The 17038-nt window shown below is 43.1% G+C and overlaps 1 protein-coding gene across 1 annotated transcript in view; it reads left to right on the top strand.

Annotated features, from left to right (window-relative positions):
• The window catches only part of hydin (HYDIN axonemal central pair apparatus protein), a 654146-nt gene that overhangs the window by 559045 nt on the left and 78063 nt on the right, over positions 1–17038 (top strand). The window contains exon 68 of the mRNA XM_059651568.1: positions 12985–13118. Coding sequence (XP_059507551.1) covers positions 12985–13118 — 134 coding nt within the window. The remainder of the gene's footprint in view (positions 1–12984; positions 13119–17038) is intronic.

Below are 17038 nucleotides of genomic sequence, written 5' to 3'. Positions count from 1 at the left end.
AACGCTTTGCCTGCAACGGTAGTAGATTCGCCAACTTTAGGTACATTTAAGTCATCATTGGATAAGCATATGGACGTAAGTGGAATAGTGTAGGTTAGATGGGCTTCAGATTGGTATGACAGGTCGGCACAACATCGAGGGCCGAAGGGCCTGTACTGTGCTGTAATGTTCTATGTTTGGCTTTAGTTTTGCGTGTGAGTCTTCTCAGGCAATATAGTAGGTTGTTAGCTGAAAGATTTTGCACATAATGTGATCACAAATTCAACCAGCCACTACTGTAATGGTGCCTGTGATGGGCAACACTGCTCCTGGCAGTATAGAGAATTGCCTCAGGGCATTTGATGTGTTTTTGAAGAAATTGTATAAAAATGGTAAATTTTCTATGTTATTTTTTGCCAATTGCATGAGAATTCCAGATGTTTGCGTATTAGATAGTAGAGAGTTTACTGTATATGGACCATTGAAGGAAGGCAAGAGATAATCGGGCAAATATGGCAGGCAGAGGAATTTTCATTTGTTTTGACATGCCCATTTGAATTGCTACAAGTTAATATTGCAGAAATGAAGACATGGCTTATGTTAAAATTATTTGTTTCAGCAATAAGGTTGTGCAAGTTGAAGATTAATTATATATTACAGACCTAGGAAACTGAATTTCCCTTAGATCTTCCATCAGACCAACATGACAAAGATAATTAAAACTATGAAAAGGAATGTTGTATCATACAACAATGGCTTGAGAGAATTTGGACATTGGACATAATTTCAATAAGATTTCGGTTGATTGCAAAAGAAGTTAGTCAAATCAATAACCTGGAATTTGGCAAAAAATTGAAAGCTCTAAGAAAAGAACTGAAGAGCTCTAGATGAAGAACTACACCCAAAGGAAGCCTTAGTTTGGAATTAGAATAATGTAGCTGTAGAGTCAGCAACATGAAAAATGGAATAAGAATTCAGATGCTTAACTACAAAATAAGTAATTGCTCTGCAAGAGAAAGGTGTTTGAAGCTGTAGAAAGAAAACCATGTATTTTGTTAAATACGAAAGACAAAACAAACATCTTTAACTCCAACTGGTCTCAGCACTGAACTCTCTGTTTGATGGAGAATTGAAAAAGAAAGAAATAAAAGGAAAATGTCTGAGATACAGGCTGATGTCAAAGACTTTAAAGGAACACAGAGAACAATAAGAGAAGGAAAGTGAAATGACTAGTTTAACTGAGCATGAAGCAACAAAGAGCTCTTTAAATTTGCTAATAATTTAATTAAATATAACAAGTTTAAAAGAATGGGAAAGTTTGCCTAGTGTTACATGCCAAGAAGTGAGAATTCTTAGTAAAATTTAGGGAAAGTGCAAATTAAGCTAAAGCTACTGTTAAGGCTCATGAAATTAAAAGTATGTTGTTATGTGTGACTGTTTACTTAGATGCATAAAATTACAGAGAGATCTATGGGTTGTGTAAGTGCACTGTAATCTGGCTAATAAATTTCTCTGCAGTAAGTTGAAATTGAGCATTTTATATCAAAAAGAATAGATTTGAGTGCATTTTCAATGGTGAAAAGCTAGGAAGAATACAGGTTCAAGGATGTTTAGCACAGATCACTAAAATGTAGTTGTCAGATGAAAATAATATCAGTAAGGCTACTGCAATATTAGCTTCAGTACCTAAAAGACATTTAAAAAGTGGAAGAAAGTTTGCTACTGCTTGATGAAAACTTTGTTTTATTGCACTCCTGTGAAGCACCTTGAGACATTTTACTCCATTAAAGATGCTATGTAAATGTATTTGTTGCTGTTGAGACAGTGACCCTGCTGCTGCTTACTCCCTTCAATGTCTCCATCCCCTACTTTCCAAGGGAGGTTGGTGCTCAGCATCTCTATGGCTTCCTGCTTCGTGGATGGTAGAACTAGAAAGGAGACAAGTTTCCCCTTCTCATCTGCTCACATTATGCAGAGCAATTTGTCTTCCAGAAAGGAAGGGAATGGATTATTATTTTTCTTCTTGATCTTATAATGTTAATATTAAAAACACTGACATTTATTGGATTATGCAGAATTTACAGAAGCAGAACATCGTTCAATAGATCTGTTATGTTCTGCACAGAATCCTCAGACTGTACTTAGTTACTCTGTGAAATTGGTTTTGGCCCTTCCTGAGCTGCTGCTGTCCGTGTGGTGAAATTGCTTTCACAATGCCATTAAATTTTTCATGTCACAGTTTGATGCAACTTGTTAAACCACTTCAGACAGCAGCTAAAAGACAGCCACATAGGTGTGGAACTGGAGTCACATACAGATCCAGACTGTGTTAGGACAGCAAGATTATTTTGAACACACACTGTCACAAGTACAAGTCTTTCATTTAGATAAGGCAGCAGCTGTCAATCTTTGCATTTAAAGGTTTTTGTGAGAGTTGCTCAGCCTCATCATTCCTGGCTGCCCTTTTACCTGGTCCAGTTTGGTCTGTTTCAGGAAACCCACAAAGTCTATGCACTCACAGTTAACAACAGAGTTCACAGTTAAAACTCCACTTTGTTGTTTCTACCGTATGTAAATCTCAGACCTGCCTGAGCCAAGTGTATTCTCCACTGACAAACACATTGACTTAAATGCTAAAGTCAGCAGGTTCCAGCCAGCTTCCCAACAAGCCAGCAGTTTTTTTTCATCTGCTGCCTGAACAGAAACCAGTCTACCATAGCAGGTTAAAATAGTATCAGAGATAATGGGAACTGCAGATGCTGGAGAATTCCCAGATAATAAAATGTGAGGCTGGATGAACACAGCAGGCCAAGCAGCATCTCAGGAGTACAAAAGCTGACGTTTCGGGCCTAGACCCTTCATCAGAGAGGGGGATGGGGAGAGGGAACTGGAATAAATAGGGAGAGAGGGGGAGGCGGACCGAAGATGGAGAGTAAAGAAGATAGGTGGAGAGAGTGTAGGTGGGGAGGTAGGGAGGGGATAGGTTAGTCCAGGGAAGACGGACAGGTCAAGGAGGTGGGATGAGGTTAGTAGGTAGCTGGGGGTGCGGCTTGGGGTGGGAGGAAGGGATGGGTGAGAGGAAGAACCGGTTAGGGAGGCAGAGACAGGTTGGACTGGTTTTGGGATGCAGTGGGTGGGGGGGAAGAGCTGGGCTGGTTGTGTGGTGCAGTGGGGGGAGGGGACGAACTGGGCTGGTTTAGGGATGCAGTAGGGGAAGGGGAGATTTTGAAACTGGTGAAGTCCACATTGATACCATATGGCTGCAGGGTTCCCAGGCGGAATATGAGTTGCTGTTCCTGCAACCTTCAGGTGGCATCATTGTGGCAGTGCAGGAGGCCCATGATGGACATGTCATCAAGAGAATGGGAGGGGGAATAGAAATGGTTTGCGACTGGGAGGTGCAGTTGTTTGTTGCGAACTGAGCGGAGGTGTTCTGCAAAGCGGTCCCCAAGCCTCCGCTTGGTTTCCCCAATGTAGAGGAAGCCGCACCGGGTACAGTGGATGCAGTATACCACATTGGCAGATGTGCAGGTGAACCTCTGCTTAATGTGGAATGTCATCTTGGGGCCTGGGATGGGGGTGAGGGAGGAGGTGTGGGGACAAGTGTAGCATTTCCTGCGGTTGCAGGGGAAGGTGCCGGGTGTGGTGGGGTTGGAGGGCAGTGTGGAGCGAACAAGGGAGTCACAGAGAGAGTGGTCTCTCCGGAAAGCAGACAGGGGAGGGGATGGAAAAATGTCTTGGGTGGTGGGGTCGGATTGTAAATGGCGGAAGTGTCGGAGGATGATGCGTTGTATCCGGAGGTTGGTAGGGTGGTGTGTGAGAATGAGGGGGATCCTCTTGGGGCGGTTGTGGCGGGGGCGGGGTGTGAGGGATGTGTCGCGGGAAATGCGGGAGACGCGGTCAAGGGCGTTCTCGATCACTGTGGGGGGAAAGTTGCGGTCCTTAAAGAACTTGGACATCTGGGATGTGCGGGAGTGGAATGTCTTATCGTGGGAGCAGATGCGGCGGAGGCGGAGGAATTGGGAATAGGGGATGGAATTTTTGCAGGAGGGTGGGTGGGAGGAGGTGTATTCTAGGCGGAGGAATCTCCAGCACATCCCTCACCTTCCTGGACCTCTCAGTCTCCATCTCAGGCAACCAGCTTGTAACTGATGTCCATTTCAAGCCCCCGGACGGCCCGTTTCTATCTCCTTCCCAAAATCCACAAACCTGCCTGCCCTGGTCGACCCATCGTCTCAGCCTGCTCCTGCCCCACCGAACTCATCTCCACCTATCTGGACTCCATTTTCTCCCCTTTGGTCCAGGAACTCCCCACCTACGTCCGTGACACCACCCACGCCCTCCACCTCCTCCAGGACTTCCAATTCCCTGGTCCCCAACACCTCATATTCACCATGGACGTCCAGTCCCTGTACACCTGCATTCCGCATGGAGATGGTCTCAAGGCCCTCCGCTTCTTCCTGTCCCGCAGGCCCGACCAGGCCCCCTCCACCGACACTCTCATCCGCCTAGCTGAACTCGTCCTCACACTCAACAACTTCCCTTTTGACTCCTCCCACTTCCTACAGACTAAGGGGGTGGCCATGGGTACCCGCATGGGCCCCAGCTATGCCTGCCTCTTTGTAGGTTACGTGGAACAGTCCCTCTTCCGCACCTACACAGGCCCCAAACCCCACCTCTTCCTTCGGTACATTAATGACTGTATCGGCGCCGCCTCTTGCTCCCCAGAGGAGTTCGAACAGTTCATCCACTTCACCAACACCTTCCACCCCAACCTTCAGTTCACCTGGGCCATCTCCAGCACATCCCTCACCTTCCTGGACCTCTCAGTCTCCATCTCAGGCAACCAGCTTGTAACTGATGTCCATTTCAAGCCCACTGACTCCCACAGCTACCTAGAATACACCTCCTCCCACCCACCCTCCTGCAAAAATTCCATCCCCTATTCCCAATTCCTCCGCCTCCACCGCATCTGCTCCCACGATAAGACATTCCACTCCCGCACATCCCAGATGTCCAAGTTCTTTAAGGACCGCAACTTTCCCCCCACAGTGATCGAGAACGCCCTTGACCGCGTCTCCCGCATTTCCCGCGACACATCCCTCACACCCCGCCCCCGCCACAACCGCCCCAAGAGGATCCCCCTCATTCTCACACACCACCCTACCAACCTCCGGATACAACGCATCATCCTCCGACACTTCCGCCATTTACAATCCGACCCCACCACCCAAGACATTTTTCCATCCCCTCCCCTGTCTGCCTTCCGGAGAGACCACTCTCTCTGTGACTCCCTTGTTCGCTCCACACTGCCCTCCAACCCCACCACACCCGGCACCTTCCCCTGCAACCGCAGGAAATGCTACACTTGTCCCCACACCTCCTCCCTCACCCCCATCCCAGACCCCAAGATGACATTCCACATTAAGCAGAGGTTCGCCTGCACATCTGCCAATGTGGTATACTGCATCCACTGTACCCGGTGCGGCTTCCTCTACATTGGGGAAACCAAGCGGAGGCTTGGGGACCGCTTTGCAGAACACCTCCGCTCAGTTCACAACAAACAACTGCACCTCCCAGTCGCAAACCATTTGCACTCCCCCTCCCATTCTCTAGATGACATGTCCGTCATGGGCCTCCTGCACTGCCACAATGATGCCACCCGAAGGTTGCAGGAACAGCAACTCATATTCCGCCTGGGAACCCTGCAGCCATATGGTATCAATGTGGACTTCACCAGTTTCAAAATCTCCCCTTCCCCTACTGCATCCCTAAACCAGCCCAGTTCGTCCCCTCCCCCCACTGCACCACACAACCAGCCCAGCTCTTCCCCCCCACCCACTGCATCCCAAAATCAGTCCAACCTGTCTCTGCCTCCCTAACCGGTTCTTCCTCTCACCCATCCCTTCCTCCCACCCCAAGCCGCACCCCCAGCTACCTACTAACCTCATCCCACCTCCTTGACCTGTCCGTCTTCCCTGGACTAACCTATCCCCTCCCTACCTCCCCACCTACACTCTCTCCACCTATCTTCTTTACTCTCCATCTTCGGTCCGCCTCCCCCTCTCTCCCTATTTATTCCAGTTCCCTCTCCCCATCCCCCTCTCTGATGAAGGGTCTAGGCCCGAAACATCAGCTTTTGTGCTCCTGAGATGCTGCTTGGCCTGCTGTGTTCATCCAGCCTCACATTTTATTACCATAGCAGGTTAACAGTTAGCCAATATTATTTCAGTCTCATTCTGAAGAAACTCAATCTGTCCAGAAGAGAAACCAACATTTAACACAATTTGCCGAGGCATTTTAATGAAAAGACTTTGACAATAAAGGCTGGGGTAAATATCGTTACTATGGCATTAAAATTAGTGAAAACATAACCTGGTTGACCCAAACTACCAAACTCAATGAAGAAATGTGAATTCACCAGAAATAATGTATCTTGAATTTAATTGAAAACCTCTGGTGGCGTTATAGCCAGTGGTTAGCACAGTTGTCCCACAGCACCAAGGTTTGATCTCAGCTGGCGACTGTCCATGTGAGGTTTGTACATTCTCCCTGTGGCTGTGTGAGTTTCCTCCGGGTATTCCAATTTCTTCCCATCGTCCAGTGATGTGCAGGTTAGGTGGTTTGGCCATGCTAAGTTGCTTATAGTTTCTAGAGATGCGCAGGCTCGGTAGATTAGCCATGGGAAATGCAGGGTTACAGGGCTAGGGTAGGGAGATGGGTCTGGGTGGGGTGCTGTTCAGAGGGTAGGTGTGGACTCAGCCTAAAGGGCCTACTTCCACACTGTCGTGATTCTACGATTCAAGTGCTTGCCTTGGACGGGTGTTAACCCCACATTGAATTGCCTTTTTATTTCTTCAGAAGAAAACTTGGACTTAATGGTGACCTTCCTGGGCCATGGGTTTAAAGACTGGTACATTTAAAAGCAAATAGGTGACTGAAAGTATATGGACATTGCACAGACAGTGAGGCAGAGATATTAAGAAATGCTTTTCAATGGGACAATTATATCTTATGATTTCATTTGATATGTGATGAGGTTATATTAATATTTAGTAGCACGTAGGTTTGGATACCATGCGCAGAAGGGCCATCAGCAAGGCCAGCATTTGTTGCCCATTTGTAATTGTCCTTGGATGGAATTGCTTGCTAGGCCTCTACAGAGGCAGGTAAAAGTCAACCACATTGCTGTAGTTCTGATATTATTTATAGGCCATATCAAACAAGGTTATGGTCTTTGTTTCCTAAAGGACATGAGGGAACCAGATATCTCCCCACAACAATTGAAGATAGATGGCATGGCCAATAATTTTGATGAGTTTTATATTCCAAATTTTTGAATCAAATTTAAGCTTTACAAGCTAGTGTGGTTGGTCTGAAACCCAAGTCACCAGGGCATTCACTAGTCCATTACTAAATCCAGTGAGATTGCCAGTAAGCTATTGTATACCCCATATTTTAATCCTGAGAAAAAAAAGTACAAGAGTATGAATTTGTGATCAACTTGACAGCCATTATCTAACACCTGGAGCTTCAGTATTCTCCGATACGTTGCTTGTTGTAACTGTAGGTGGTTATAACGAGGTCAGTCACGTGGGCCTCAGAGAATAGGAATTCCCTGATTGGGGCTATTAATCTGGTTCAGTCAGGGAGCCCTGGTTGACAGGTATAGGTAGGAGTGTCAGAGGTTCTGCTCACTCTGAGAGCTGGCTCTGGGGGGACTGGTTCAGTGTTAAGGACTCTGCATGTATAAATAAAGGGTGACTTGGTGACAGGATACTAGCCTCTGAGGTGTTATTTTAGTAAGTGATACAGCTGTTAAAGCTTGTACACACTGGGTTACATCCAATTACATTTTGAGGATGTTCTAAAGATAAAAGAAATACCAGTGTGGCACCTGAAAATTTTCAAAGTTGTCTCAATGGTGAACAGTTTGTGAAGGATTTACTGATTAACAGTGTAACAGCTCTTGTTCGGGTCAGCCTCTATAGACATGAACATCCTCACTAGAAAATGTGGAGCTAGCCTTGAAGATGTCCCTGAAAAATGAAAGAATTATACAGTCACAATTAATTACTCAAGTGCAGATATTGCATGCAGTGACACAATCTATCTCGATTCTGGTTTCATGGAATGTGCCAGTGATTTTGCACCAGTAATTTGAAAACAATAATGCTGATTTACAACAATAGTTGTAATCTTGATTAAATACTCACTGAATAACTGAAACTTGAATGATTGTAGCCAAGATTTTATTGTCAGACACCCAATAAGTCAGCAGCCTTTAGCTGTCCTGATTTCCTTAATGAAATACTTTACAGTCTTGACTCAGGACAACATTAAATGCTGTATCATCTCCAGTTATTTAGATGTTTTGTTTTATTTCAGTTTCATTGTCTGTGTTCAGTTCCCAAAAGATTTTCATATTTTCATAAAGGTTCTGAAGAATGGGAAATCTTTAGTGCTTCAAAACCCTAAACACATTTATGTTTTCAATTTTTCTGTTGATCATTTAAGCTTAGTTCAGGAAAGAGAGACAGTATAACTGGAAAGTAAGGGGATGTTGGAGTCTCAAACTCTGGGAGAGCAGCATGATGCTGGTAACACTGTGCTGCCTCTCAGCTAATCAGCATTGTTAACAGATCACTCCGACACTTGTAGGTCCGAACATATCCTTGCTAATCTACATGGACGAGTCTGAGAATCAATCATTCTCACATGTTTGAGAAAAGCCACAGTTGGGACTTCTCAGTAGGTAAACACCCTACAGAGTTATTGTTTGCATTGATTTCTGTGATGGATGAGAAGTCTGATCCCAGTTCTGTCATAGCCATTGAAGGATTGTCAAGCATCAGCAAAATCCAGAGCAACCATCACAATTTCAATTAGGTAGATCAGGCAGGACATGAGTACAAGATGATTGAACATTGAACTAGGCTAGATCTCAAGTGAGTTTGCTTTTGCAGAGGATTACAGACATTTGGACAGCGTTTCTGGCCCAAATAGTGTGAGTGCCGATTCAGTGCAAACATTGAAGAAATTAGCTGAAAATTAAGTTGGAATTCAGTGCATGTATGGTACAAACAAAGAAATGATTTACAGATTGAGCACAAGCTCACTAAATGACAGATGCAGTTATCAAGTAATTACATCAACCTTTCTTCTCACAGAAGTAACATGCGGAAGTATATTCATGCAGGCAGCATTGATCATTTCAACAGAGAATTAGTTGAATTTCTAGAGGGAGAAAGGATTAAAAAACACATCCTATTTAAGGAAAAGTAATACTTCTTGTCTGACGCTGGAACATGACAAGCAGGATATTGAAATATTTCTTTGATTTTCTGGAATATTGCGGTGTAAAAAAGAAACTCATGGTCATTTTGATCTTTTAGATCCTGCTTGTCATGTTCAAGCAGGATATCTAAAAGATTATAAACACCATGAGTGCCTTTCTTACATCACAATATTCCAGAAAGGCTGATGTAATTACTTGATAACTGCATCTGTCATTTAGTGAGCTTGTGCTCAATCTGTAAATCATTTCTTTGTTTGTACTGTACATGCACCAAATTCCAGCTCACTTCTCTAACCCCATCAGCATATCCTTCTATGTCTCTTCTCATGCATTTATCCAGCTTCCCTTTTAAGTGCATCTATGTTCTGTACCTCGAGCCATTCCCTACCTCCTAACCTCCTTGACCTGTCCATCCTCCCCGGACTGACCTATCCCCTCCCTACCTCCCCAGCTACACTCATCTCTATAGGCTCCATCCCTACCCCTTTAACTTGTCTGTCTCCTCTCCACCTATCTTTTCCTCTATCCACCTTCGATCCGCCTCCCCCTCTCTCCCTATTTATTTCAGAACCCTCTCCCCCTCCCCCTTTTCTGATGAAGGGTCCAAAACGTCAGCTTTTGTGCTCCTAAGATGCTCTTGACCTGCTGTGTTCATCCAGCTCCACACTTTGTTATCAATGTTCTGTACCTCAACTGCCTCAACATGGCAGAAGGTTTCATTTTCTCACCACTGCCCAAGATATTTCTCCTGAATTTCATTTCAGATTTATTTGTGGAAAGCATGTATTCATGGCCTTTAGTATAGTGGAAGCAGCTCTAATCTACCTTATCAAATTCCTTCATAATTTTAAATACTTCTATCAGATCGCCACTCAGCATTCTCTTTTCTAAAGACAATATCCTCAGCCTGTTTGGCATCTCTTGAAAGCCCTCTCAAACCTTGTATCAATCTTGCAGATGTCTTTTTAACTATCTACATCCTTTCACTAATGTGGAGATGAGAACTAAACAATGGGCAGAATTTTCCCTTTTTTTCTGCCTGTGTTGGTGGTGGGTGTGGGGTTAGCATTAGTTGGCAACTAACATGTCACTGAGAAAACTTGTCCAATTACCCACTGATCAACTCAGTACTGCTGCTAGTTAATTAGAGGCCAGGCAGTATCATCTGGGCCCTAAAATCCATTGGCCTAGCCTTACTTCTTAAGGGATCCAGCTTGAGGGAAGTGCTTTAATTCTGAAGTTGTGCGGTAGGGTCATGGGGAAAGGGGAATCGAGGAGTTCAGAGACAAGAGGAGGAATATGCTTTCTAAGGCCATCTTCTTGATCCTCATCCATGTCTCAAGATTGCCCCCGATTGGGGCTCTAGAAGACCCTGACCCTCAACATGACAGGCAGGTCAACATGGTTTCTCAGCCAGGAAACGAGTGATTTTTCTCACTCAGTAAGGAAGTAGGACACCAATAGACCCTCTGACCCTGGAACCTAATGCTGAGGTAACAAGAAAGGGCAAGTTTTTCCCCAGGCTTACTCATCCAGTTATTCGCCTCACACACTCCAAAGAGGAGAATGTCACATGCAGTGTTGCAAGTGTTGTGTCATCAAAATCTATTTCCTTTTCACTCTATGCTTTCCAATTTAAAAATCTTTTCCTATGATATTTTGAAGACAACCAAAGGCAATCAATTATCGATGAAACAAATTTTTTTGCACCCTGGAAAACTTCAATTGTTGTCCGTACCTGTATACAAGGTGTGAAATCTTGGTTACTATTGAGATTTGAAGATAGCAATGGCCATCCGGTCGACAGTCAATGACACTGTAGCTTATTGCTAACAATGATGTTAACCTGCTTCTCATTCTGTTCCTCTTTTGTCCATTCTGGTCTCCAACCCCATCCCGCCAGCCTCCAGATACAAGTTTCCTGCTCCCTGATTTGTTACTCACTATTCCATTTACTTTCTGCTCCTATTGTTCTGGTCCTTTGCATCTTCCTGTTTGTATCCCTTCTTTTTCTGCATTATCTGCTCTTTTCTGTTTGTCTCCCCTGTTACTGGGTATTTTGTGTCTTTCTAGCTGACTACTAGAATTACATTCCTTGCTTTTATTTGTGTGGCAGTGTTGACAGTGTGTGAAGTGATCTACCTGGATCAGCATCAACACTATTATTGGATGGCCCTTGGAAAACTCATTATAAAATTGGCTATCTTTTTGAACAATCAAACGCAGCTGCACCCATGACTGAAATAAACAGTGTTATTTGCTGGTCAAGTAAAAAATCCAGAACTTGTTTTGCAATTCAGAAGAACTTCAGATAAAATATGAATTCAACTATGTTAAGATGATGGAACTGTTTCCATTATTTGAAGGTTAGTCGGATAGTAAGTAAGGGATTTCATCTCCAAAGCTTTCCAATGCCCAATTTTTGTCCTTCAACCAATATTACTAAAAGACCATGTGGCCATTGTAACACTACTGCCTGTTTGCTGCTGTGCAGCAATTTGTTTGCACATTCCTGTGTAAAACTTCAGAAAGTTCCTAATTCACGATAAAGTGCTTTGCTTTGGGAAACCATCACAACCCCATCCCCACCCCGTATGTCTATGTTAAAACAGACGCTGTATAATTCTAGTCTTTTTTTACAGTCTTCCTTCTCGCAGCAAGAAGTCATCTTTTAGAATCTTTTCTCCAATCTTTCTAACACCTGGAATTATCTTTGCTATTTCCCTCTGTTTCCTCTCCAGAATAACCATTACGTTATTGTGATGAGATGGGTGCCCCTTTCTCTTGACATTCACTCAGAATGAGGAGATTACTTGGCAATATAGGGATACTAAAGAGAGAGAAAGAAAGAAAGGTTGTGAGGAAGAGGGCTGTAAGAGCTAGGAAAGATAGAGGTGAAGTTGGTGTAGGGTAAAGGAGGTGGAGAAATGAATAAAATTAAATTCAGGGAGAAATATTGTTAAAACAAAACTCACATATCACATTGTAAATCAGTTTGTTGCTAACTCTGCAGTCAATATTGGTTGTATTCATGTTTAAATTCCTCATTCTCACATCTTTGTCTTTCTTTGTCAACTCTTCAAAGCTAGTTAGGTCTGGGTGAAGCAAGGCTTGCCATTATGGACAGCCAAGTTTTCACTCTTCCCAGCTGTTGAAGTTAAAACCAGTCCATATTCAAGTAGGCTTTCCTGGTATCTTTGAAACCTTTCCCATGCCCTCCCGATGGCCAGCTGTGAGCTGGGAGTAGAGAACATTTTTCAGGCAAGTGTTTAGTATCCTGATGGAATGGTTCATCCAGTGCAGTTATCATGTGAGAATAATTATATTTCTGCTCAGGATATCTGCTTCCTGGAGAATACTTCATGTTCATGCAGCTATCCATCCATGTGGCATGTATGATTGTACATTATATTATATTTATTTATTTATTTCTACTTAACCTATTTTTCTAATCAATCTGTTCAGAGATGTTAATACAAACCTTTGGAGTAGGTGGAACTTGAACCTTGGCCTTCTAGTCCAGGGGTAGGGATATTACCACAATACCACAAGAGAGCCCTAAGTATGATCTTCTATAGGCAGGACATCTGTATATTGTAAACATGTTCTTTGAAGAAATTAGAATAAAGATGTACTTGTAACAGCATGGCTATCTGATTTATCCTGTTACAAATAAAAGTAATCAAAGTGTTATATCTTGTCCTTAGGATAAAAGTCATAAACAAAGGCCCTGGAGCACTAGAGTACCTCTGGAAGCTGGTGATGCCCGAACAAGGTAGAAATACATACCATATGGAAGCTTTGCTGCCTCCTGAAGAAGCAGCCTCTGAAGAAACCAATGGTAAACCACTCTGCTTCATTCACTTTGACACAATATTCTCCTGATTATTAAACTTCCATTGCTGCTACAGAGAAATAACAATCCATCAGGTTATTGACAGGGGATAGAATTAATCTAATCCTTTCCATTTGAAAGAATGTCTTGTGTTGGCAATGTGTTCACTTCTTAATGCAATTACTTGTCCATAACTCAGCAAACATACCTTTAAATTAGAAAGTTGTAGATTCAAGTGCTACCTGAAATCTGGGATGACACCTCAGTGCAGTATTGAAGAAACCTGACAAGCTCCGCTGTGTGGGTTGCTTACATGATGAGATTCTCACCTGCTGCTTTTGGCTTGAGGCCCCTTGCTGTTGTTGACTTGCTCGCCAAGCTGGTAACTTTGCAGTTGTTTCATCACCGTACTAGGTAGCAACATCAGTGCACCTTCAGTGAAGTGTTGGTGTTCTGTCCCGCTTGTTATTTATGTGCCAGTGTTTGCTGGGGTGGGTGGTGTCACTTCTGGATCTGTTTCCTAGTGGTTGGTATGTGGGGGCCGGTTCTACATGTTTGTTAATAGAGTTTAGGTTTGAGTGCCAAGCCTCCAGGAATTCTCATGCATGTTTTTGGTTGGCTTGACCTGGGATCGCTATGTTATCCCAATTGATTTGGTGTCCGTCTTTATCCATGTGTATTGAAATGAGGGCTAGTTCGTCATGTCTCTTGGTAGCTAGTTGGTGTTTGTGAAGCCTGATGACTAGTTTCCTAGTGATTTCCTCTATGCAATGTTTTTGTCAGTCTTTGCATTGTATCTTGTAAAGTATGTTGGTACCATTGGTTGTCGTTGTTGGATCTTTTATTCTCATCAGTAGCTGTTGTAGTCTGGCTGTTGGTTTGTGGGCTACTGTAATTCTTAGGGGTCGCAGTAATCTTCTGTGCTACGTCCATAATATATGGGAGGGTGACTAGTGTCTTTGGATGAAAAACCAGAGACCCCTTATCATCCCTAATTTAGTGCTTCAGGATCTCAGTTAGCTCCTGGAGTTGGAGTCAGTGAGTGGTGGTGGGAGGTGTTGTGGAAGATCATCCTTCTTCCTTCCTGCCCAAGGCTTGTTAGGGGTGGGGTGTGAGGTTTTGTCAGAAAGAATGTTGGATCTGCCACTTCTCCCATTGACCCATTTTCCCTAATTCCCCTTTGCAGCTTCTATGGTCTTCAGTAGAAATAACTAAACCTTCCAGTTTACTGTGATCTGAAACTCCAACAGCTCTCCCTTGGGGACCAAGTCCCTTTGATTGACAGAGTGAATGAAAGTGATGGCAAGGTGGAACTCTAAGGACACTACCGCTTGCTACCAACTATTCTGAAAAGTTGTCCTGATCTCCAGTCTGTAATTTCTCCTTTCTGAAAATTTTCTTTATCCCATTTATTGTTGCCTTTCTAATTCCAATGCTCCTTAATCTTCCCTGATACCCTCTCAAAACCTTTCTGAAAATCCACATCCATTGCACTTCCTTATTTGCCACGTCTGGCATTTCCTTGAATAATGCAGACATTTGTGAGCCATGATTGTCCCTTTGAGATTTGGACTGCTACTTTTAGCTAATTTCATTCTGATATGTAGTAATACCAATCTTGAAAGCCCTTAAATTTACCTACATCAGATATTAAACCAACTATCCTGTAAATGTCCAGATAAATTCATTCTTTATTTAAAGTTCGGCTCTGCACAAACCACTCTCCAGTTTCATCCCTTATTTCCCAAACAACATGCTATGTCTTCCGTTTTCCTCCAGCTAAATATTAAGAAGCCACTGATTTTTGCCCCACAATGTCCACACTCCATTCTAAAATCACGAACTTCCTGGTAAATGTCTGAGGCTCAACCAGATGGTTTGCAGCCCTGATATCATATTTGACTCCAGGTAAGTTTTCAACCACGTATTGAGCCTATGCTTAAATACTCCTATTTCCACTTCCATAACATCACCTGAGTTCTCCCCTGACTCAGTTCACCAGATGCTAAAAACCCTCATTCATACCTCTGTAGTGTATAAATGTAGTTAGTCCAGTACAACCCTGGTTACTTCCCATGTTTTAGTGTTTTTAAGCTTGAGATTATTCAAAAAACCCTGCTGCCCCTTTCCTCATTCACACAATATCCCCTCGTTTATTAACTATGCATTTGCTGACACACATTGGGTCCTGGTTAAACAGCACCCAATAAGGACAATATGGGAAACATGAGGAAGATGGGCCATTCAGTTCTTTGAAGCTCGCCACATTCAGTAAAGTTCAAATTGTTTTCTTAAATCTAGGAACTCAGGAGGTCTGGCAGTATCTGTTGAAAGAAACACTGGATCCAAAACAATAACTCTACTTTCTCTCTGCAGATGCTGCCAGACTGGCTGAGTTTCCCCTGCAATTTCAGTTCTGATTCAGATTCGCAGTTCTGCCTTAAATCTACTTCCCTGCCTGTCACCTTGATTTCCTTGTAGATTGGAAACCTGTCTAGCTCAGCCCTGAATGACCCCACCTCTACCACTCTCTGGGGTAGAGAATTCCAAAGATTTTCAACCATCTGAGAGAAAAAAAATTCTGCTCGTCTGACCCCTTATTCAGAATCCCTGCCTCCACTTCTAGATTCTCCTCTGAAGGAGACTTAATTTTAAACTTCTCCCCCTTGTTTTCAAGTCCCTCTGCAGTTTCACCCCTTAGTATCTCTGTAAACACCTCCAGCTCTTCATCCCTCCAAATATTTGTTCTAATTCTGACTCTTGAGCATTCAGGATTTTAGCTGCTCCACCCTAGTCTCTGTGCGTTCAAATGCCGAGAACCTTGGCTCTGAAATTTCTTCCTTAAACTGCTCTGTCCCAATACCTCTCTCTTGTCCTTTAATATGCTCCTTAAAGCCTACCTCTTGGTCAAGTTTCTGGCTATCTGCCCTAATATAGCTCCTCATGCATAATTTAGTATCAGTTTTTGTTTTATAACACTCCTGTGAAATACCTGGGAACGTTTCACTGTGTTAGCAGTTCTATATAAATACAGGTTGTGGCTTGGCATAAATAATTTATTCACCTACGAACATAATAGTCTACAAACAGCCCAGTCTCATCTGATCTTAGGAGCTAATCCCAGTTCAGGCCTGGTTAGCACTCAGATGAGAAACTACCCCAGAATACCATGTATAGTAGTGTAGAGCTGTTTTGGCACAGTGGTAGTGTCCTGCTTTTGAGTCAAGTTTAAGTCCCACATGTGCTGGAAAAATCTCATGCCATGCTTCAAAGTACTTACAGGACCAATGTACATTGAGGGGAACTTGTGGCACAATGATGGTGTTCCTGCCTCTGAGCCAGGAGCCTGGGTTCACAGGTGTGTAATAATATTTCTAAACAGGTTTGTTATGCAAAAAATGATCTAAAATTGCTCCTTTATCCATAATAACATTGCTGATTGCACAAGAATGTTATATATCCCTATTATATGCTTTCTATATTAACAGTGATTGTTGCATAGTACTTCCTAAATATCTTCATTATTTCTGAACATCATCCATAAATTAGCAATCCTCCCTTGTTCTGGAAATCCGATCTAGCAATTATCACTCCATTAAAATACTTGATTACATTTCTCATTGTAAATTTCCTTTCTGCTGTGCGTCCTGTTCATTTTCCTTATCAGGCTCTCATGTACATTTCTTACTTCCTTATTTTCTTATACTCTCCTTTTATTTTTGTTTTTAATCTTACAGAGCTTGGAGGTTCACTACTTGAATTTCAATCAGATCTCTTAGTGAACCAATGACTTCTGGAAACTAAGAATAGTCTTTGTCACTTCACTGCAATATATTTATTCTGAATTTTTGGATATTCCATTTTTTAACATTGAGGAACCACATTGCACTGCCTGTACTTTTTTCTTGGCTAAAATTCAAGGTGCT

The sequence above is a fragment of the Stegostoma tigrinum genome, chromosome 16 (genome assembly GCF_030684315.1).
Source record: "Stegostoma tigrinum isolate sSteTig4 chromosome 16, sSteTig4.hap1, whole genome shotgun sequence".
NCBI lineage: Eukaryota > Metazoa > Chordata > Chondrichthyes > Orectolobiformes > Stegostomatidae > Stegostoma > Stegostoma tigrinum.
This window is presented reverse-complemented; position numbering and strand designations above follow the sequence as displayed.